This window comes from Brachypodium distachyon, chromosome 3 (assembly GCF_000005505.3).
Source record: "Brachypodium distachyon strain Bd21 chromosome 3, Brachypodium_distachyon_v3.0, whole genome shotgun sequence".
Taxonomy (NCBI): Eukaryota; Viridiplantae; Streptophyta; class Magnoliopsida; order Poales; family Poaceae; genus Brachypodium; species Brachypodium distachyon.
In genome coordinates this window covers 53,193,813-53,216,413 of record NC_016133.3, presented here as the reverse complement: position 1 = coordinate 53,216,413, position 22,601 = coordinate 53,193,813, and the positions used below count along the sequence as shown (strand labels likewise).

The 22,601-nt window shown below is 46.1% G+C and overlaps 1 protein-coding gene across 1 annotated transcript; it reads left to right on the top strand.

Annotated features, from left to right (window-relative positions):
• Positions 1 to 11,861: 11,861 nt before the first annotated feature.
• LOC100836260 (growth-regulating factor 4) lies at positions 11,862 to 15,555 on the top strand. The gene is made up of 5 exons (XM_003572805.4): positions 11,862 to 12,092; positions 12,220 to 12,449; positions 13,052 to 13,475; positions 14,820 to 15,223; positions 15,313 to 15,555. Exons 1-5 carry the CDS (start codon positions 11,983 to 11,985, stop codon positions 15,318 to 15,320), a joined length of 1,176 nt encoding a protein of 391 aa, XP_003572853.1. The 5' UTR covers positions 11,862 to 11,982; the 3' UTR covers positions 15,321 to 15,555.
• The last annotated feature ends 7,046 nt before the right edge of the window (positions 15,556 to 22,601 follow it).

The window sequence follows — 22,601 nt, the reverse complement described above, 5'->3', positions numbered from 1 at the left end:
CTGTTTCATGCAGTTCAAAGGTTCCTGTGCATGTTTTCCTGCACTTCAAAGGTGTACGGTGATTTGCTGATTTAATGTGCTTAAACCCCAACATATTCTTATAGCTCCTGATTCTTGCTCAGATTTTTTTAGCTCTATGAAGTTTTATATTATATCCCTTCGAGCGGCGCGGCGGCGCCATGGGTGGTGATGTGGATGGGGAAGACGCGCATCTCTACTACGACCCAGACGACGCCTCTATCCCGGTCCTGCTCGACTCCTCAAGCACATGCTTGCCCGTCCTCATCGCGCAAGGCGTCAACCACCTCTTTTCGCAGGTTCGCCAAATTCCCCTCCTCTCTTCCATTCACACCACAGATTTTATCGAGATTCGGGCTGATCTGTGTTCGGCGCTGGTGCTCAAGAACGTGGTGGCACAATCGATAGAGGTCAAGAAGCTCGTTTAACGGTCCAACATCTTCCTCCACTGCGCCGTGAGGTCTGCCCCACTTATTTGCGTTTCTTTTCTTCGTGCTTGTAATTAGTTGTGCCTGATTGGAGGAGCTATGTGTGTGTGCTCGATACGGTTAGAAAGAATCACTGTTGATTCAGAACAATTCCCTTTTTGTGCAATTGTGTTTCGTTGGTATCTGTGTGTGACTTTACTTCGATTACGCTTCCTCAACTGATATTCCTGCATCTGTTGAATCCTAATTCTTCTTTTCCTTTGTCAATTTCAGTGGTTTTCTCAAAGATTCATCAATCAGCATGCCAGAGTTCTCGGGCTGTGTGCATCAAGCGATGAGGAGACCAGAGGTGATACCTCTATTTCTAAATTAAAAAAAACATACCTGGGTTTTCCTTTTCCCTTTCCCAGAGAGATATTATTGTATGATGATATTAATTAGTATGATACTGTGTACTTCGAAGTCTTATGGATGATATTTTTTTGAGATGAGTCTTATGGGTGATATTAATGGGACGTATTTGAATAAATTCTTTCATTGCAGCAACTTGATTTATCTGTGTGGCTATGTCATGTTCCTGCACAAAGCTTCTTTTTTCTTATTGTTTCTGAAGGTAATGTCCAGTTGGGACTCTCGGTAGCCCCCTGAATCCTGATCACTATGAGCACTGTGTTTTCTCACACCTACAATCCTTTTTGGCTTGCCTGCAGCATGGCAAATCAAAAAACAAGAGGGAAACCATGGCTCTGCACAAATATGTTTCTGCCACTATAAGATTATTTAGATATATTAATAACATAGGATCATGCATGGAAGTGGTCAGTGATGGTCTGATTAAGAGTTTTCTTTCTGATCTCGAAAGGAGATCGAGAAGTTCCTGTGTGATCTAGCCATACAAGAGCCATGACCCTCTAGAAGTTCCTTGTGTTGGAGGCTGGATTTGGTGGAGCCTGGTCTATGGACTGCTTTTGCTGTGATTAGCACCTTCTTTTCTATTTAGTCATGCACATTCAGTTCTAAAACAGGCCTGGATTCAGGAGTGGTGGATGAATGATCAGGACTGTATGTGCTTATGTAGTTCGTGCTTTATTCGTAAGAAATTGTTGAGTTGTTTGTGCATTCTTCCTATATCTGAGACATGCATGTTCCACACTTTTAATCACGTCCTATTCCTATATACGTACATTACAAGCAGAATGAGCAAATATGTGCATGCATTATATAATTTGTTTGTTGCTGGAATTTGCAGAATACGAAAAAGGATGGATGGAACGTCAACCATGTGTCATCAATGTCAGAGGAGGGACAAAGTCAGAGTTGTACGGTGTCTAGGCTGCAAAGAATATAGAAGGAGATACTGTGTGCCACGCGTGACTCGCTGGTTGGTGCCCTTCTAAAAGCATTTATGTTGATCACCTGATTTGGTTACATTTGCCTGCCTTTTTCTGTACAGTGGTAGCTGTTCTGTTTGTGTGATCTCTTATTTTGTACTACTCATCTTTCAGTCACCATCCCTTGTGTCATTTTGCATTGATGTGTTTGTTACCAAAATGGTCACTCCCTCGCATCCTGAACAGGTATGCTCAATTAACAGAAGATTTAAACTGATCAGGGTCGGCAAGCATGGGCTATGCCTGGACTGGATCAATTCAAATGCAACAAATTGGTTTTATTCAGAAGCAGATTTTACTATCTCTCACTATGCTGGGGAGGTCAGTCAGGAAACAAGTTATTTAAATAGTTTTTCATCTATAGATCATGATGGAGCCTACCTTTTGCAGGTGCGTATCAAACAGATTCTTTCCTGGAGAAGAGCTGGGATTAAGTTGTTGCAGAGCACTGCAATCTTTTGTCATCTTCAAGTTCATTTGTTTATGTACCTTTTATTTCTTTCCTGGAAGAGTGTGAGATGTGATACAAATTCTTGTCAGTGGCTTCCCGATTCAAGGTATCAATACAAAGTTCATTGATTCTATTTACTTATGGTCTTTGTAATATGCACATCTACCATGAGTTTTTTCTTTTCTTTTGGTTGTTGTGTCCTGTCAAATGTGTTGCAAAGAGGGTGCGTGCATTGCTTTATTTATAATGTTGCAAGAGTAAAAGGAGCTCATGAGGGATGATGCATGCACCTGGGTTAAGGCTAGGGCTTCATGCCTGGAAATTTGTCTCCCTATAGGCTGAGATGTGCACTAATTGCAACTCGTACTTTATTTGGCCTTCTCTTTTTTGTTACTGCTTGTCTTGCATCCACATAGTTTTTGTTTCTGTATATTGTTTGCTTACATGGTTCTCTTAGTTGTAGGGACATATTAAACATAGCATTGCATGTCATGCCCTGCTCCATGCATGTCTTTCTTTGGGTGGGTTGGATCAGAGTGGGGTGGGGGATTTCTAGAAGGGTACATCATGAACATTTCAAGCATGACAACTCTCCCTGTAGGGTGGCCTAATGGGTAGTAGACCCATACTATAAATATTTAACATGCTTGTCAGTTTTTGCTTGAATTATGCACTGGTTTCTACGCTGGCTATGCATAGCTGTGCATGCATAAATACGAGTCCATCTTCATTACAACTTTACTTTACAACATTCTACTTAAAATATAGCTTTACAGGTTTCATCATACTCATTGGTGATGTTTGGGTCATACAAGAATTTATTATTTTCCATGTTCTGACGTATGTGATTATATTCATAGCTGGGAGCATAGACCCCATATGATTATTGTTCTCATTTATCTTGCACACTTGGTATCGGTGACACAAATTTCATGGTTGCAAATGTAGTTCTTATGTTCGTTTGTATGGTACAGGTGTAATGAATCAGGATGGCAATGGGGTGGGTCTGGACGGGTCGATCAAATCCATATCCATATCCACATTCATATCCATCGCCAAATCAACTATCCATCCACGAAAGTATCCGTGGATGCAAAACCATATCCGCATCCATATCCACCAGGTATCCGGGTATCCATGGATTATCCATATCCATGCAATATACATCATAAACAGGAGCAACAACAACATATCAGGAAGAGGGAGGGGATCAATGGGGGAATCGGGAGTCGAGGACAGATCGGGGTCGGCGGCTCGTGGGGTGGGAGTGTGGGACTTAGAGAGAGGAGGTTGTTAGGGTAGGGTTGAGTGGGAAGGAGACTATTTATATGACTCAATATAGCTAACTAATGGACCCACATGTCAATAATTTATTTATTTTAATAAATACAGGGTATACATGGATATCCATGGATCAAATGTGATATCCATGCCCGCTTCACGAGTTGGCGGGTATTCATTCGTGGATATCCATGGATCGAAAGCCCGCTCCATATCCGTGATACATGGGCTGGATATCCACATTTTGACTATCCACTGCCATCTTGAGTAATGAATAGCTTATTCTCAGTTTATGGTAAGGAATGAAAAAAATTGTAGTTTCATGTTAGAATAATCTGTGGGTTGCCTAATTCGAAGTCAAATGTTGTTGAATTATCTAGCTATTTTTGGTGACACTATCCCAAAGAGTTAATTCAAGTGACGCTGAGAAGTGTGCTGAAATATGTCCTTGCCCTTGCAATAGTGTTGGATGGGGCGTCATGTGGTATGCTCTGCAATTTCAGCATTTTCCTTGTTTCATGCTATTCTATGCAGGTAGTCCTGCCACTGAAAGCATTAATTTCATATAATTTCTATTCTTTGTTTCAGGGGCTTCATCTCATTTATCTTTCTCGGGGCGTCGATATATCGTGGACTGGTTATATTGTCTTGAGGTGATTCTTACAGTTTGTATTGCGATCTTCTATGTTCTTGTCTTGAAATGCCCATTTCGTCAGTAGTAGCACACGAGATTACAAGAGCATCAGCTCTACTGTTTCAAAAACAAAACTGAATGTAGCATAACATCAAAGTAGGCATGTAGTCTCCTGTGGTTCTTCTCTCTCGAAAAAAAAAGGTATCAGATTTCTGAATTATTTTATCTTCCATTCCACAGGTGTACAAGCAGCATTATCTGAATGCTTGAACATGGCATCACCGGTTGCCTTATATTGGCAACCGACCTTTCTCACTACTGCTGCCACTTAGTTTGTCCATAGGACAACTACCTCCTTCTCGCTGTTAATGCAATATTATTCTGACCCTTAATATAATACAATCTTTATTCTTGTAACTAATTTTAATATATATATATATATATATATGTTCTTCTGTGCTTGTTGCTCGCCATGGGGGTTTACCTCGAACTAAATCGCACCGCACCTTCATAAAACCGCGCTTCTCAGGATACTTATCCGCCCGCAAACGGAGACTCCAGAGAAGACAATGAAGAGAAATGGCTAGCGAGAAAGAACTGAAATGTCAACGAAAGGAAAAGGCGACAGACCTACAGGGAAGGCATAACATAATTCCATTCTACACTTTAAACAACTAGGAATGGAACTACTACTCCTCTCCCTTCCTCTCTTCCTGATTCTACTGCTGCGCAGCACAGAAATTTGGTTTTTAACCGAACTGAGTTTTGTCAGTAAACCGAATTTTCGGTTTCACGATTTCCTTTGCAAATGTCGGCTCGTATGTGTGACCACGCATCTGTGTGACCAACCGAACTCATTCGCGAACGTAAATCCATCCTGACTCACAGGACCAATCGTACGTCCAGATTGACATGCACGTACATAAATGGCACTACCAAGCCTACTACTAGATCAAATTCCACCCTTCACACATAAATTGGCTTATGCGAAATGTCATTCTAACAATTGCATGCTGCGAACCATGACATTTATGACCATTTTTTAGCTCAGATACCACATACCAGTCATGAATTTCAGCTCAAGACCTGAAGTATGCCGGGACACAAGATGTCGAGCGTAGTTCAGATGGTAATCTTGCATATTACTGTCCTAAAATGCACGGCCATAGCGTATCACTTTCTGCTCTCATATTGCAGAAGCCAAGCTAGCTCTATAGTCTATACGTACGCGAAGATATTTTTGTCCCTGAAATTTCTCCCTGCACGTGAACGGCGGTGCAGGCTGAGCAGCGGCATGGATACGGAGTATGATCGAGCGCGCCGCTAGCTTCTAACGTGCAGGGCACAGCTTTTCCATCACAAGTACACCTCCAGGCCAGTGGGCTTGGCTCTGCTGAGATGAGGACTGAGGAGGCAGTGCTCGTGCAGCCGTGCTGGTACCAAGCTCGCCGTCCGTGTGCGTTCTCTATGGTGCGAGGCGTCAAGGTACGTGTGCCGCTGTGCGATCTGGACCATGTTGTCCATGCACATGCAGGGCAGCATGGCAGTGCAAACACCCGCCGGCCAAACTGGAACACCGTCCCCCTCCCCTGTCAGCCCCTCGATGTTTTTGTTGGAAGTGCATGGATCTGGTAGAGCGAGGGCTTTGGTAAAAAGTCTCACTTGAATCCAGTTCCCACCACTGCCTTTCTTGCGACTACTCCTGTCAATCATTCGTGTAACCTGTGTCTTGGTTTAGTTGGCCTTGTCGCTTCACCTTTTTAGCTTTTGATCTCATCTAGCTAGCTGGCTCTTTTCTTGACCATGCTTTCCGGTGGTCAAATCTTATCCAGCGAAATGTGTCTATTTTGGACTGAGCACAATACAAAAACACTTAGATATACGCCATTGCAATTATGGTTTATTAAAAAAAAATGTCATTGTAATTCTATCTTTTGAAAAATATCACTGCAGTGAAAGTTTTCGAGCCATTGTAGTGGTACTTTTAAAAAGTTCTGTAGATTTGTGGCATGTTTCTGAAAGATGATAAACTGCAGCGCTAATTTCCGAATACACAAGAATTGCGGCGGCATATATAAAATTAACCTTAACAAAATATGGGTGGAATATAGACTAGTACTTTCATTCAATTAATTTCCATGACATGGATTAGACCGGGCATATCGCAATAAGCTGACTGACTATTGTATCCTAAATATGCGACGTGGAGCCTGAACATTTCGAAAGTTTTTTTTTTGTTTTGAAATCAGGAAACAAAAATGCGTGCATGTCAATGCAAACTTCCTTTATCCAAAATAATGTGGTGGGTTGGAATTTTGATACAATTTTTTTATATTTTGTGAAATGCATGAGTGGCACGAAATGCCCCTTGATATACTCACCCCAAAATACCATGCATTCACTACATAGTTTAAGCCTCGTCCAGGACAAAGTAAAAACACGTAATTTTGAAACGATTGGATTGTTGTACGAGTAGACTATGGTGCCATTTGGAACAAATAGTGGCTACACATGAGGTTTTACCTCTTATTTTTATTATGCTTATATATGTGTGCGTGTGAGAGATTTCCACGTTGCCAATAGTGACCATCTCTAGGTTTATTCAATGTGATCGAGGTACAACAGTCCTGATACAAGTACGGGGTGACTATTTCTTAATCAACTTAGAAATAGTTACTCGCTCCGTTCATAAATATAAGAAGTTTTAACTTTATTGTAAGTGAAACTTCTTCAAGTTTGATCAATTTGATAGAAAAATCTATCAATATTTACAAATCAATTAAGTACAATCCATCTTAAACTTTATCATAAGTAAAACTTCTTCGAGTTTGATCGAGTTGATAATAAACTCTGTCAATATTGACAAATCAAATAAGTATAATCCGTCTGATTGTCGATTTTTATACTAGTGTCAACTTGGTCTTGTACCGTAAGCTAACAACTAAATGGCCTTGTACCGTAAGCAATGGATCGATATGGGTCCCTGTCTCTCGTTCCAAAGAGAATTAAAGCCAACCTAGTCTTTTCATCCGGCTCTCTGGAGAACCATTACGTGCAGCTACGTAGTCCCCCATTGAAGAAATACAGTTCAACGATGGGGCTGGAAAGGGCGCCAGCAGAGCTGGTGTGACATGACAAGGGGCATCCTACAGGCTAGCATAGCATGCACACTCCGCTAAAGCTAGCCCCCCACTCCTCTGCTCCCCTAGGCGGGGCTACGGCCGTAGCTGGGCTAATATGGGGAAGCATGCCCCCTCCGTCCGGCCGGCCCCGTCACGTGCACCAGCTGTCCCTGCAAAGCCAACTCCTCGGTCCGGACCGGACCGGAGCCGAAGCAAATCGACGTAGACGCATGCAGCAGCAGCAGCAGCAGCGCGCCACGGAGGAGATGCGATGCAGAAGCCACCGTGCGTGCCGGCGGCCCGGACCCCGGCCTACTACACCATTTACTCCATCCTGCTATACCACGCTTCGCTACTGTAGTAGTGTAGTGTTCTTCGTAGCTAGGTATACAGGCTGTGTACAAGATTCCCGCGTCGCTGGTGGTAGAATCTTTTCTTTCCTTTCACTTCATTTATGTTCAACTTTTTCTCCATTTGCTAGAGCCTAGAAGAAACATGCATCGGGTCGGACGCTCGGTGCGGTGGTGCCAATACAAGTAGGAGTACCTGAAGTTCGTCGCCCATCCAGAGTTGCATCCCACTTTTGTTTTCTTTAACTCGCTAAAAGCTGACAAGCACCCGCGACTGGCCATCTCGATCTAGGTGTACCGTACCTAGGGTAAAATTTAAGTCCATATCCTGGACATTGAATTTTAGTCCGGCGCTCCACGCTGACGTCGTGCATGCCCTGTTGTTGTTATTACATCCACTGTTACGGGCAGGGGGGGGAGAAAAGGTTGCCTGCAGCTTCGTGTTCTGCGAAGAACGCGTGCATGGTCTCGAGAAGAAAATACAAAAGTTTTTAATGCCGTGCCGTGGCAGCTGCTTGGATGGATCGAAGCGGATGCCTGCGGCCGATCAGACCGACTAGACTGGTGGGAGCCTGGGAGGCCCTCGGCCCGCCGCGGCGCGGAAGTACGTGGTTGCGTACAGTCCTCACGGCAGCTTCGAAATGGATTCGGACAAGAGTGGACGCGCGCGCCGCAGGCTCGGCGTTGGCAGTCGTCTTCGCAAGCGGCAGGAGCTGCAGCAGCGACCGGGCCGGCCGGATCGGAGAGCTCTGACGCTGGCACGCCAGCATGCAGCTGGTTCAGCGTGACGTCCCTGCTCAGCCGGTTCGTGCCGCATGGGCGGTCCTTCGAGCAACGGAATCAAGGCAGCCATGGAGTTCACTGACGGCCTGACCAGTTCTAAAATCGCCCAAAGATAAAACAGTTGGAGCAGCTCACCTGCGTACTCTACCCGTAGCAGTACAGTGTATGTTTGCCATGTGACTTGCGTCTGTCCGAAGGATATATTTAACGTCTTGACCTGATCAGGATCTATCGGGTGACTTGTCCGGTAAAGAAAATCAAATCGAACTGCCGTCAGAAGGGTAGAGGACGGAGCAACAGCAACAGAGGCCCTTTGACCGACTTGACAGTTTACTGCGCCACTTTCGTGCAAGCTAGCGTTCGCTGCCTACATAGAGACTGGAGAGCAGGATGCGGCTGTCTGGCTAGTCTTTTCGCTCATTGATGAGGCAAGCCCCCCCGGTCAGTATTTTCAGGAGCGCTCTGTACTTGCGTATCGAACGCGACGGCGACCTACGACCGATGGCGCCCAATGGCTCATTTTAAAGACCAAAGTAGTTTAAACTAATCTACGTAACATAAGCTGCATGGATAAACCGACCCACAAAGTTTGTTAGGATTTAAAACTAGTTTAGCTAATCAAGTTTGAAATTCTACCTAATTTTAGGAATTAGTTTCTCCAGAGATCTGGGAGGGCATTCCTGTGCGAGATCGTTAGAATGAGTTCCCAGTCAGGAAAATGGTGTCCAGTTAATAGAAGTATGTCAAAGGTTCACTAGATTGGACAATGGAAAGACTACCTCCCCTATCAAACTGCAACTTAATTGAGCGTTTTTATGCGGGGTTCCTTTGATTGAAAGAATCTCATAGTCATTGCGAAAAACTTTATAGGACTTTTCGATTCTTACAGATGACATTCGTTAGCATGCTTACATAACTCTTAATTCTAAAGAAAAAGAATTCCTATGTACATGTTTTTTTCTATGTAGCAATCAAACAACTTTTCTCCCGTATTTCCATGTTCCAATTTTCATGGGAAATGGTATGTCATGACATTCAAATCGTATGCTTTTATATTTCCACATTCTGAAAATATTGTGAATCTCATCGCAAAAAAATATATTTGTGAATCAAGAGTCTCTTAGAGTGGTTGATGGTAGTAATGTACATGCACGGCCTAGCCACGATTGAGAATCAAAGATATACCGAAAAACATAAGTGGCTTGTTCTACTTCAAATCTTAACCATGTTTATATCGAAGATCCTATTAAGGCTACTTAAAATATAAAGAAATTCGAATGGCACACTTCCATCGTAGCCACTGTTTCTAGAGGAACAACAACCTACTTCGTCCACACTTCACTTGTATAGAAACTTAGTACTACCTCCGTCCAACAAAAGATATCTCAAGTTTGTCAAAATTTGGATGTATCTAGACATAACTTAGTATATAGATGCATTCAAATTTAGTCAAAGTTGAGACATCCTTTGTTGGACAGAGGAATACATTTATTGAGGACCCTCTTGGTTCCTTACCAGACGAAATAAATATTGGAAAGCTTAAAGAAGATCTTGCACATATGTTTGTATGATCTAATCACTAGATATGTGTGTTTAGAGTGTGCAGACCTACATCAATGGTCATCGTGCGAAACGCCTCAATAGCTTTCTCACAACTTCAGTTTTCCATCGCATATAGAACTACATTGATTCCAGATAGTCCTAAGTCACAACTCAATCTAATCAGACCTTAATATAGAACTTTATTATATGAGTAAAATGCACCACAAAGTGCCGTAACTATTCGAGGTGTGTCAAGTGGGTCCTAATTGTATTAAATTGCATATTTGGACCCTAATTTTTTTTAAGTCGTCCATCGGTGATCCTAAACGCATCCGAGAAGGTGCTAGCGGCCAGGTGGCCTAGCTGCCTAGTCGTTGGAACATGCAAATAGACCCAAAATGGTTTCATTTATCATTATGTCCCCACTCGCTCTGAGGACAAGCGACAAAGCCATGATTCTAGGGTTCTAGCTCCTGCAAGCTTTGAAGGGCGGCAACGTCTTATTGCCGCGTCGTCGAGATCGAGCCAAATATGTCAGTGGGTTGGCTGAGTAAGCGGTGGGTTTGGAAAAGCGGCCAAGATATGGGGCATAGCATATGAGAAAGAGACACTTCATTCTTTATAATGGGTTTTTGCAATTTTCCACACCACTGATCAACGGGAAATCTTCCGCCAAACGACCCGTGCCGACATGGCGGCAGTCAACGCGCCACCTGGCATGTCGGCACCTTCTCGGGCGTATTTAGGACCGCTGATGTACAACTTAAAAAACCAGAGTCCAAACATGCAGTTTAATACAGTTAGAACTCACTTCACACACCTGAACAGTTACGGGACTTGCAGTGCATTTTACTCGTAGTATATTTATTCTCGGAACATTTTTAACCAAGTCTATGCTATGTAGTAGTACTAGAAAGTTTAAGATGTTCTAACTTTTTGAATTCGAGGAACATAATTAACCAATTTAAATGCACCAACAACTTGTAAATGTTAATAGGTTATTCTACGAACTTCTAAACTTTATCTATTTCTACTTAGAACAAAACTCGAACATTTAACATTTTGAAACGGAAAAGGTAATACTGTTCATCGACATTGACGTGAGCCTAAAACTTGTTGTCGTAAATGAATTGCGCCATTTAATCGCTAGGAGCCTAGGTGCAACAGCAATGGTAGAAGAAGACGGAAACTTCTGACGATCTGACGTAGTAAAACCACAGTAAAAGAGCAGGAGTAAAAAAAACATGTCAAAGAGGGGAAAGGCAGCGCAAACGGTTGCCCCGCACCCTCTCACGGACGACGACGACGACGACGGGCTTGAAAGTTGAAAAGTCGGCCTTGGTAACCGCACCGCACCGCAACACACACAGACACGCAGGCCGCTGATCCGCTCTCTCCCTCCCTCCCTCCCTCCTCCCATGCAAGCAGTTGTTGTCACTACTCGCTACAGTTCCCGCATCTATATCCATTCCTCCGCACAAAGAAAAAGAAACAAGCTATAGCTGCAGCCTAGCCTAGCCTATCGCGCCATGGGCAGGCAGCAAGGTGTACTACGTGAGGGGGGAGAGAGAGAAGGCGAGCTAGGAAATGAAACGCACTGGGTACGCGTCTCGTAGACAGCAAAGCAGCCTGGTACGTCTACGCTAGAGCGACAGGGCGGGATGCAGGGGGCCTTTGTCACGGAGTAGCTAGCTGGGATCCACAGTCTCTCCTCCTTCTCGTGTCGGCCTCGTCCACATCCATCCTCTCGTTTCGTTCCGTTTCGCCGCCGAGCCCGAGCGAGCGAGCGAGCGAGCCAGGCGGACAGCGACGCGGGCAGAGAGGGACAAAGCGGGCAATAAAGGCGCGCGCGCAAGCGAAGCAAAGCACATTAAGAGGCCAGGGGAACCCATTAATAAAAGAGAGAGGGCGGACGGGGGGGGGAAGCAGAGGCTAGCCCGTGTGCGCGAGAGGGAGACAAGCCGCGAGAGGACGGCAACACTATGGCCATGCCGTATGCCTCTCTTTCCCCGGCAGGCGTCGACGTCCACCGCTCCTCCCCCGCCGCCACCGCCTCCCTCCTCCCCTTCTGCCGCTCCTCCCCGTTCTCCGCGTAAGCAAGCATATATCCGCTCCTTTTTCTTGGCTCCGGGCGCCGGTCCTTCTCCTTCTATCGTTGCTGGCTTGTATCTGACCCTGGTCAGATGTGTGTGTGTGTGCGTGTGTTTGTGGGTGTGCAGGGGTAATGGAGGCGGTGGGCTTGGGGATGAGGCGCAGCAGATGAACGGGAGGTGGGCGATGGGGAGGGGGCCGTTGCCGTTCACGTCGGCGCAGTACGAGGAGCTGCAGCACCAGGCGCTGATATACAAGTACCTGGTGGCCGGCGTGCCCGTGCCGCCGGATCTCGTGCTCCCCATCCGCCGCGGCATCGACTCCCTCGCCGCCCGCTTCTACCACAACCCCATCTCCAGTACGCTCCCCTCCCCCTCTTTTTTGCGGCATCAATCATTACAGCAAATCTTTCGGGTGCTTGTTTATTAGTAAGGCGCGGCTTCGATCTTTGTTTATTCCGATCGGGTGTACTTTGCATCCGTTAGTTAACTGGCTTCGGTCTTTTGTTAATCCGGGTTGCGCGATTCGAGAAACGCGTGCGTGTGCTTCATCCTATCCCCGGATTTGGGAGCGGAAAGCGTGAGTTTTATTTAATCCAAACCAGTGCTCTCTTCAAGGTTTAGCAGACCATTTCAGGGGGAGGACGCTACTATTTGATCCATATCCAAAGCACAGGCTTGTAGATTAAGAGTGGAGGAACCTCCTTTTGCCATTTCTTTTGTTTCCTTTCTGTGGTCTTATTCTTAACGTATGGTCCACTTGCAAAACTGACTAATGGAATAGCTGCTTCCGTGCTCGCCATTGTTTTCCGATTCCTAAGATTAGGCAACTTTACCGTGCACTGCATCGGGTCGGGTGTGTGTCCATTATCGAATAATATCAATCCATTCGGAGAGTGCTAATCCTTATACATGCATCTGATGGATCACACCACTAATATGCTTTGCGGGCTTTATGCAGTTGGGTACGGGACGTACTTGGGCAAGAAGGTGGATCCAGAGCCGGGACGGTGCCGGCGTACTGACGGCAAGAAGTGGCGGTGCGCCAAGGAGGCCGCCCCGGACTCCAAGTATTGCGAGCGCCACATGCACCGCGGCCGCAACCGTTCAAGAAAGCCTGTGGAAACGCAGCTCGCCCCCCAGTCCCAACTGCCCGCTGCTTCATCTGCCTCCGCCGTGCCGCCCCTCGCCGTTGCCACCAATGGCAATGGCTTCCAGAACCACTCCCTCTACCCCGCCATTGCCGGCAGCAATGGTGGAGGCCAGGGGAGCAACATGTCCAGCTCATTCTCCTCAGCTTTGGTGTCTTCTTCTCAGCTGCACATGGGGAATGCTTCTCCTTACGCAGCTCTTGGTGCTGGTGGTGGAGCATGCAAAGATCTCAGGTGACTGTTGGCTACCTTTCTCAAATACCATAATGTTCTTTTAACAGTTTGGTGCCTCCTATAACTGATTAGCGTCAGATGGATGCAGTGCAGAGATGCCTAGCTATTTTACTCCCGATCGTTTGATTGCTGTGTCCTATTTTGTTTGCATCAGTGGCAGTCAAACCAGTAGTGCGTCCTCGGTACTTCGCTGCTGCAAAACTCAATATGCATTATCTATTGCTGAAACTTTACTCTCTGCACTGCAACAGATTCTATGTCGTGTTTAGCCTTTAGAGTTATACTTCTTTGATCTGCCCATACTTTCCGGGCTCACTTTTTATTAGATTCAGAAACCGGGGACAATCTCTACGAGAGATTTCTGCTCAGGTGGAACTGCGGTGCAGGCTGTCACTTGGCTTTGGGGCAGATATATCCTACTGTCAATAAAGATGATACACTACACATTTGTGTTCTGTGCTCGCAGTGCGAGTGCCTGCTGCTTGCTGATTCATTCCTGGCCGCGCCCTTGCCATTTACTCCACTACTTTATTCTTCTACAGCATCCAGCTGTTCTGTTGACAATGATTTGGGTCCTGCAAACTACTTGAAGTGGCCAGCAGCCCAGCATGATGCTGGAACCCACCATTTTCATGCGTGCCAATGATGTCTTCCCATTTTCAGTGCAAGTCCTTGATTTACCTTCACTGAATCTCTTGGTGTAACATTACCTGCTGTGCTGCTTATTCAGGTCATGATTAAGTGTGTTGGTTCAGTTTAGGTTCTCAATTAATTTGACACCCTCCTGTTGTGTTTGTTTGGTTTCTGTTTGGTTGCCGTAAACAGTAAGTTTTGTGCAGCTGGTTTCTTGATTATTTTAATGATGACAGCGTGTTCTATTTTACTCAAAAAAGTATAGGATTTGTTGGGTTATGATTTACCTGTAACTGCAAATTGCACTGTGCATGAATAACTTGTAGTAATTCTTCATTTACTTGCAATCCTCGACCATTTCTGAGTCATTTGAGGTGTAACCATGTAAACCAAAATCACATGCATATTGCATTTTATTCTGGATGTTATGTTTGTGATTTGGACCTATATATATATTCTTCTTAGACATGTTGATTCATTCCGTCCTCAAAACCATACATTGTTTGTATTCTAGTTTGGTACAATCGTACCTTTTGTTAGGCCATTTTCTTTTCATTTCTTTTCCTTTTTGCGTTCAGTAGAACTTATTTATCTGCAAACCAGAACCTAGGAATACTAACTCATGAAAGGATTGCTAATACTTATTGTGTTTTGTACTAACTACGTGTATTCCCTGTTGACTTGGTGCTCACCATATGTTATGAAATCCAGGTATTCTGCTTATGGAATAAGATCTTTGGCGGACGAGCATAGCCAGCTCATTGCAGAAGCAATCAATACGTCCATGGAAAGCCCATGGTGTGTGCCACCATCGCAAAACAGTTCATTCACGCTTTCAAGCTACCCTCATCTTGGAGCACTGAGTGACCTGGGTCGGAACAATGTCAACTCACTTCCGAAGGTTGAACGACAGCCGCTTTCGTTCGCCGGGTGCGACTTTGGGGACGCCAACTCCGTGAAGCAGGAGAACCAGCTGCGGCCCTTCTTCGACGAGTGGCCAAAGGCAAGGGACTCCTGGTCCGATCCTGCTGAGAACTTCTCGGCCACCCAACTGTCGATTTCGATACCGATGACGTCCTCTGATTTCTCTGTCGCCAGCTCCCAGTCGCCCAATGGTACGTTGTTCCTCAGAGAGAAATGTGTTAATTAGTTATATCAGTTTTGTACAAGATCACTGGTTGAAAACACCATCCGGTCTCTGCAGGTGACTGAATGCTGTATGCAGTACGGATAACGATGCTGCCTGCCTGTGGGAACGAGTACTGGATTGGTTGTTGGTGTGTTATTTGTTCATCTGGTCCTCGCGCCCACCTTACGTGTGTGCGGGTAGCAGCAAAAACACCTTATATGGTTCCTGTAATTTACTTGTCTTTGCCGTGTCAGATTTGCATCCACCTTGGCACGACATTGTTTTCCCTTAAATCAGTCCTAAGTTCTTCAAGTCACATAGGAGTAACAAAACTAGAGAATGCTCCTCATGAAAAACTTTCCATATCGTGAAATCCGTGGCTTACTTGCAGTTGCAAAAATAAGAAAGTTGTGCCAACCAGCAGCAAGCTGTACCTGTAGTCCTGTAGCCCTGTACACACGTCACGGATAATCACATATGCCTGCCTCATGGCTCCTTCTCCACAAACACGATCAGGCAGGCCGGCAGGATCCCTTGCCGTGTCACCTGGAGCACCCCCGTGACAAGCAATGTTCGTTACCCGAGTTCCCCACGCCATCCTTTGAACATGCCATGGGCTCCACTCCACCTCACGCACGTCCTTCCGATCTCCATGATTGCCTCCCCGGGTGTTCTTGAGACGGGCGCGGGGGGACATGGTGCATGCACGCAGATGGTTACGGGTGGAAAAGCGGAGAAAACTTGGGAGTTTAGGAAAGGGAGCAATAATAACAGCACAGTAGTAGCAGCAGCAGCGACAGTACAACAACAACCACTGGTTGCGCTGGATCTTGCCACAGAGCTTCCAAAGTTGGTGGACGAACAGGCTGGCTGGCCGTTCCTGTGTGTCGTGGGCCGGCCGAGGCACCACCACCCCGTGTCTTTCCTTCCTTGCTCGTGCTGCTGCTGTTGCCCCGGCAGCGGGCGCGCTGCATGTGTCGTGCGAGCTAAGCGTTGCCGGGATGCGAGGAGAAGTTCCGAGGGGGTTGTGCCTTGTGCGGATCGGTTTGGTGGCTTTTGGACCGTGCCGTACGTGCGATGTAGCACGTCAAGGCCAACGTTGTGGGTCAGCGTGTATGCGGCATGATCGCTCTTGTTTGCTCGTACGGGATTTGGGATCGGGTATTTTGATCGGTCCCTGAGTTAGGTTCTTGTCTAATGTCTAGAGTATACGGAGTACATTTTTTTCGGGTGGTGCTGACTATAAAGCTCGGTCGGTCCCCAGATCGGTCGTGCCTTCATGTGCTATCTCCCTATCCAGTAGCTATATCGTTTTCCCTCGTGTTTTTACGCCTTTTCTGAGTTTTCTCGCGCAACTTGGATCTGGTTGGGGCAAAAAAAAACTGCGACGAAGTACCGGTGGCTCATTTCAATGCAAGGGAGTAATGGACTAGTGGTCACTCCTGTATGGATGCTGCGTTTTGTGATGGATGAAGGAAGGCATCGGACCATCGACTCGTTTCGATGCCTATTGGTGCCACGGAAGAAGACACCCGTGGCGCTGATTCTACAAATCTCACGGGTTGTAAAGCTGCCTCTACAAGGACATCTCTCTCACACTTCTGCAACGGTGTTGGCTTGTTCTGTACCACATGTGCAGAGTCAAGGGAGATAAATCGCGGCCGTGTAACCTCTGGCATTTTCAAATGATGCCCAGAAGACGTATATACGAGTGATCGTGTCAGTCTCACATATAATCTTTAAACAAACATGCGAGAAAATATATCGAAAACGCTAGGTGTCAGCCGGTTGATTTCAGCCTTCCTGCCCACTCGATCTACTTAAATTTTAAATATTTTTTATTCAATCGTCGCAACATCAAGTTTGCGCACGAACCCAAGACCTTACGACATTTTGCCATGTCTATGCAGCAAAAATTATGCGTATGCAATAAATATCCATTAATTGCGGCAAAAACACACACACAAAAGGCTCGCAACATATCCAATTCAGTGTACGCAACAACGAAAAAAATATTTGCAGCATCAAAACAAGAGTACTCTCAAAACAAAATCCAACGGAACAGAGACAGAAGCATTTTTTTACCCTGTTGCTTCTCCAAGTAAAAAAAACAGTTTCCAAGTTAAATCATTTTTTACCCTGTTTCTTCTCCAACTAAGTATAGTCTCATTATTATATGGCATGGATACTCAAGTTTTTTAAAGTAGAAAGAAAAACAGAATGTGTAATTTTTTTTTGAGGGAAAGTGTAATTATTTGTTTTTTTAGAAACATCTGGCTTTATTGTTTCAATAAACAAAGTACAAGTAATTGAAATTGAAACGAAAACCAACAACAAAAAACCCTAATGAAACTAAAAGTTACATCAAGATTCTTTGAAGTAAATAGCTCTTCATCCGTCATTCGTATATTGAAAACTCTCCATGTCTCCGGTGATGAAATTGCAGAAGACCAAATCTACACAAGCTGGACTAACCTTATAGGTTTTCAATAGCCACATGAGTCGCTCACCACAACCGATGAGAACCTAATATCGTTGAACGCACTCTGGCCGGGGACGCACCCCTTGCAAGGCAGGTTGTCGATCTGTTGATTCGTCGCCGAACCAACTAGAAAGAAGACCAAAATAATGAAAAACAAACCACGAGATCCGCTAGCTCCATGGAGTAAATCGTGTTGACTACACCAGGAAGAGGAAGGAGCCGGAAGACTATTATTCTATACGCAGTCGCCTCCTCCACCAAGACGCCGTCGCGAGGACACAAAACCCTACAAAGAAGATAGACAAACTGCAGCCAGACATTGATCCTAATCGGCGGTCGGAGACGAGGGGAACCCGAAGAAAAAACGCTGATCGGAAGACTCCTGACGGCTAGAGCTTGGAACCGGGAAATTTGAAGACCGCAAGTGTAATCATTTGTTGCATAGAACAAATTACCAATCCCCAGATGCTGGTCCGGTCCAAGTCCATTAGCCCAGTTTGCAAAGTGGAAGGCCCAAAAGATCCTGCTGAAACGGCCCAACAAAATAGGTTTAAAAACTCGAATGGTGGAATGTTTTTAACGAAGATTGGGAATTGAGTAGTATCCCACCGTGTCCTATGATGAACTGAGAAATTGTGTGAGGTTCTTGGTGGTGACGTGTGCTCTTTTGTCACGTGTGTGAGACGTTCATCGCATTTCCGTAAACCTAGCATGCTGGAGTACTACATATGCCACCGAGAAGCATAATGGGCTCTGCCGATTTGGGGCAGCAGATGCGATGCAGACCAGCCCAACGCCACACGGTAACTGTTTTCACAGCTGAAGCCGTATGCTACAATATGTATGCGCATATTTTGATTTGGACGTTTTTCGTTTGAAAACATGAAAACATCACTGTTTTGATGTTTCTAAAACAGCTGTAGAAACAACAGTGTCTTTTTTTTCGAGGATGGCTACAGAATACGGGAAATGATATGTGAAAACAGAAAGAAACTACGAGTATCTAAATTATGTGGCCGCCCTCTCGCTTTTCTGACCAGGCAGGCCAAGCCTACCAGTGCTGTGCTTCTCCTGTGTACCGTCGTATCATTGTGACTGTTACTTAGCCCGTGGTACGCGCGACATATACGTCAGTTAATTTTCAGTTCTCCTCCGCACGGCCGCACCTGCACTTCACCACCTGAAGGTGTCTCCCCTGCCAGTGCCCTCTGAACATCTGAGGGCTACTCCTGAGATCACGTGATCTAATGTCCATGAGAGTTATCACCTGCCTCCAGGGAGCTGACTGAAGGTGGAAAAGCTGTATTTGCACAGAGCGACAGGTGACAAAATCAACTTGCTTAATTTTGAAATCAGTTGCCTACTAACGCGTTCGACACCGAGAGGCCCACACATCTGCAGCGATGAGATGTGTGAGTTGACGTTTATAGTCTTTTGAAGCACGCGTGCGTTGGAGACGTGATCGACTCGGACCGAGAGAAAGCAAAAATACTGAGCGCCGATGCCAACGATGAAGTTACGTACGCACGCTTTCCTTCCGGGCCCTCCGTTGCCGCGCCTCACGCATGCATGACCGATCGTGCACACCGAAAAAACCCTCAAAAATGGCGCGGCCGATTTGACAGCCGGGTCAAACGGGCTTACGGGCAATCGATCGATGAGACGAGGCTCGCCGTCTAATCACCCAGAGATAATGCGCTCGCTTTGCTCCCCTGTTCATGTTCCATCAGGTGTACTTACCCAGCTCCGGACCTCGCTCCCTGTCGAGCGATCAAATCAAGCTGTTTGTTGCAGCCACCTGCAGACTGAAACTGAAAGACGAGGCTAAAGCACAACTTCCGTTTGTCGTTAACTGCCATTGCGCTCGCGCGGCAATGTTGCTCTCTGCTTGGGTGGGCTGTAATGGGCTAGGCTTTCCCGTTGCACAGCGCGGTTTGCTTTGCTGCGTCCCAATCTCGTAGTCGAAGCAGCTAGATGCCTCGATCGCCACTGCGCAGGTGCCGTAGTACTAGGGATCGCTCGCATCGACGAACACGTCCTATTGCAGCTGTGAGATAAACTAGCTACTGCTGCTCCTGCGAGGAGGTTCGAGTTTTGCTGGAAAAAAAGAACAAGCAATTTGCGAAAGGCTGCACGAACCCAACAGGCCAACACGATACTACTAGCATGCAGTGCCGTGCACCCGCGCTGTCACTGTGCTGCCTTTAGTTCAAGCAAGCGAAGCCTTTGCAATTCCTTCCAGGCCCGGCCCCCATGCTTTCGTCCCCTTCCACGAAAGATTTGCCGCTGCTTTTCCATGAAAAACCTCGGTCTGTCCGCTGCGGCAGCGAAATCGTCCCCGTCCGGTCGCTTTCTCCCCCATGTCCGGCGCTGCTGTGCGCGCTGTTCATCACGACGCCGGGACGGGGAGACACGCGGGCCACGGCGTAAAGCCTCCGGCCCCCTCGGAAGAGCTTCTTCAGAAATCAAACGGTCGATCGCGTTCGCGCGAACTGATCCAAGAGCAGGGGAACTTGGGCTGGTGCCTGGTGGTCTCGCCAAATCGATCCAGCTTCACAGCTTTGGAGGCGTACGTAGCTCCTGTGGATGGACAAAAGGAAGAAAAAGCCTCCCTGGCCGGCTCGCAAGGCTGCGTGCTCCCGTACACAAGTGACGTGCTCGACGTGCATGCCCGGCCGCCTTGACCGCCTTCGCGGGGATGCGTGTGCACTGGTTGGGGGAAGCACGCAGATAGCATAAAAAACACGAGAGATCCTAAAACGTTGTGCTTCGTTTCCCCCTGCGGCCCCCTCTTGCTGCCTCAAAATTTGCGCCGGCTGCATTATTTTTTCTGCGCCAGGTCGAGGGAAGGAAAGACGATATAGGCTTGCTGCTCCGTCCTCTGGAATCTCCTTTGGCGAGATGTGGTGTGGGAACATTGGGATCGGAAACTTGGCATTTGTTTTCGGTTTGGGAGGGGTCAGGGGGATCTGTTCGAAGATGAAAACAGTTTCCATTTGCTGCGTGGTGGTGGTGGCTTTGTTTCGTAACCAGATCGTCCGTATAGATTCTTTGCCTCCCCTAGTTTTGGTTAGCACTGCATGCATGAGGAGGTGCCTTTGCTTCTTTTAATCGTCTTAAGCACCAAGCAAAGGCAGAGGGTTTGTCTCCTAATGATTGGCTTTACGCTGGTGATTACCGGCAAAACTTGTGGAGAAGGGACCGAAAGGCATCATCACTACATATGCTAATCAGGTGCAGCTTGTCATCTCGGCTGGGGTACATTATTCTACTGTACACTGATTTGTTCCACGACACACAGCTATTAAGCTATACCTTCGTCATTATTGGCCACGTCTGCCCTCGCTAACTCTACGAACTTGAAAAATTGCCAGGTCATGTGCTAATTGTAGCCAGGGTGCTAGCTACCATATTCAGCCAGTTTACTTAATTCAGTATACAAATCGTTTTGTTCAGAATCCAAATCGAGCGTTCATGAGGTGGTCGATCTAAAATAAAATAAGGTCCGACACTGTTTCATTTTCATGGCGCTTTGCGCAGGCAACACGGGCAGTGTCAAGTTACGATGACGCCCTGGCCTCGATCCCCTGGTAACCTCTCTTTTTTGTTTTCGCTTCTCAAGGAACTATCATTCGGCCACTACTAACTCTACCACTTTTTCTTTATCTCTTGTGCTCGGGGCTAACGTTAGCAACGCCTCTTTTTTGCAAAGCCTCTCAAGGAACCACGCGTTCGGAATCGAGCTTGATCGAGTACTGCCGTACTGCCAAAGGCACCATTTTTGTGCCCCCGCTTGAGCTGTAAAACGAGAAGGAAATGGTAAAAAGGTGAGAGCATGGGCGGATGGGCTTACGACTATTTGGTCTGTGGGGTTTAAATTCGGTTCGTCGATCAGATGAGGCGCCCCGATGACTGAATTTTGCAAAGACGAGAGAATTAAAGAACAATTACTAGCAGGATCGTACTGCTAGCTACTTCTGTGTACTGGCTATTCTACTTCTTTTTTCTGACACGAAAGCAATATATACAGAGCGAAAATTGAATGGACGAAGAATTTAACAGTCTATAGAAATAGATATCTAGAAATAGAAACGAACTAATATATAGATAATTGAAATTGAAAAGAACTTTCTTTTATGTATACTTTCCCGTTCTATTGCTACCGGGAGTCTTATGCAATCGAGCGGATCATCAGACTTAGGACTGTTCCTAGCCAAATCTTGTACTCCTAGAAAATAATTGGAAGCAGTTTCCTAACGGTTTTGCAGAGCTATAGCTCACCGGATGAGAAATTGGATGGCACCAGAATTAAAATAAAGCACAGGCGCTCTGACAGACTGACACGTTTGCTCGTTGCGTGGATCCGTTGATTGCAGTCGGCAGATCGGCAGAGGCGACGACGACATGGATGAGCCGCCTCGGCGCGCGAGACCTGATCATCCCGACCGCCGTGGCGCTGGGTATAGCACGGCGGTCTACCAGACGTCAAACGCTCACACAACGGCCGCGAGACTCTGCCAGTTAGGGCATCTCCAATAGAACACGCCGAATCCTAGCCATTTATCCAATTTTGTCAGCGGACAAGAAATACTCATCCATGGGACATGTCAAACTGTTGCTATCCGTTCCTTTGTCCACGGACAAGCCAAACTCAAGAGAAATTTGGCTTGCCTTTGGCAATCCTGACAATGTCATGTCATCATTTTGGATGCCAAGACAAAGTTGTGGCATGAAAATCTTCGAGACAAAATCTCGATATGACATAGCATTTGATCTTGTGACGATGTATCACATAATTTGTGCTTATTTTGGTACTATGCCATTTGAGATATTTGAGCTTTGTCATTTGAGACTTTTGGTCCATGTCATTTTACTCAATTTG

What these genes read in the sequence shown, in the direction of transcription:
- LOC100836260 (XM_003572805.4), top strand. Translation starts at nt 11,983, where the DNA reads ATGGCCATGCCGTATGCCTCTCTTTCCCCGGCAGGCGTCGACGTCCAC. An exon ending in CGCTCCTCCCCGTTCTCCGC is followed by an intron (nt 12,093 to 12,219) that starts GTAAGCAAGCAT and finishes GTGGGTGTGCAG; the next exon opens with GGGTAATGGAGGCGGTGGGC. An exon ending in CTACCACAACCCCATCTCCA is followed by an intron (nt 12,450 to 13,051) that starts GTACGCTCCCCT and finishes GGCTTTATGCAG; the next exon opens with TTGGGTACGGGACGTACTTG.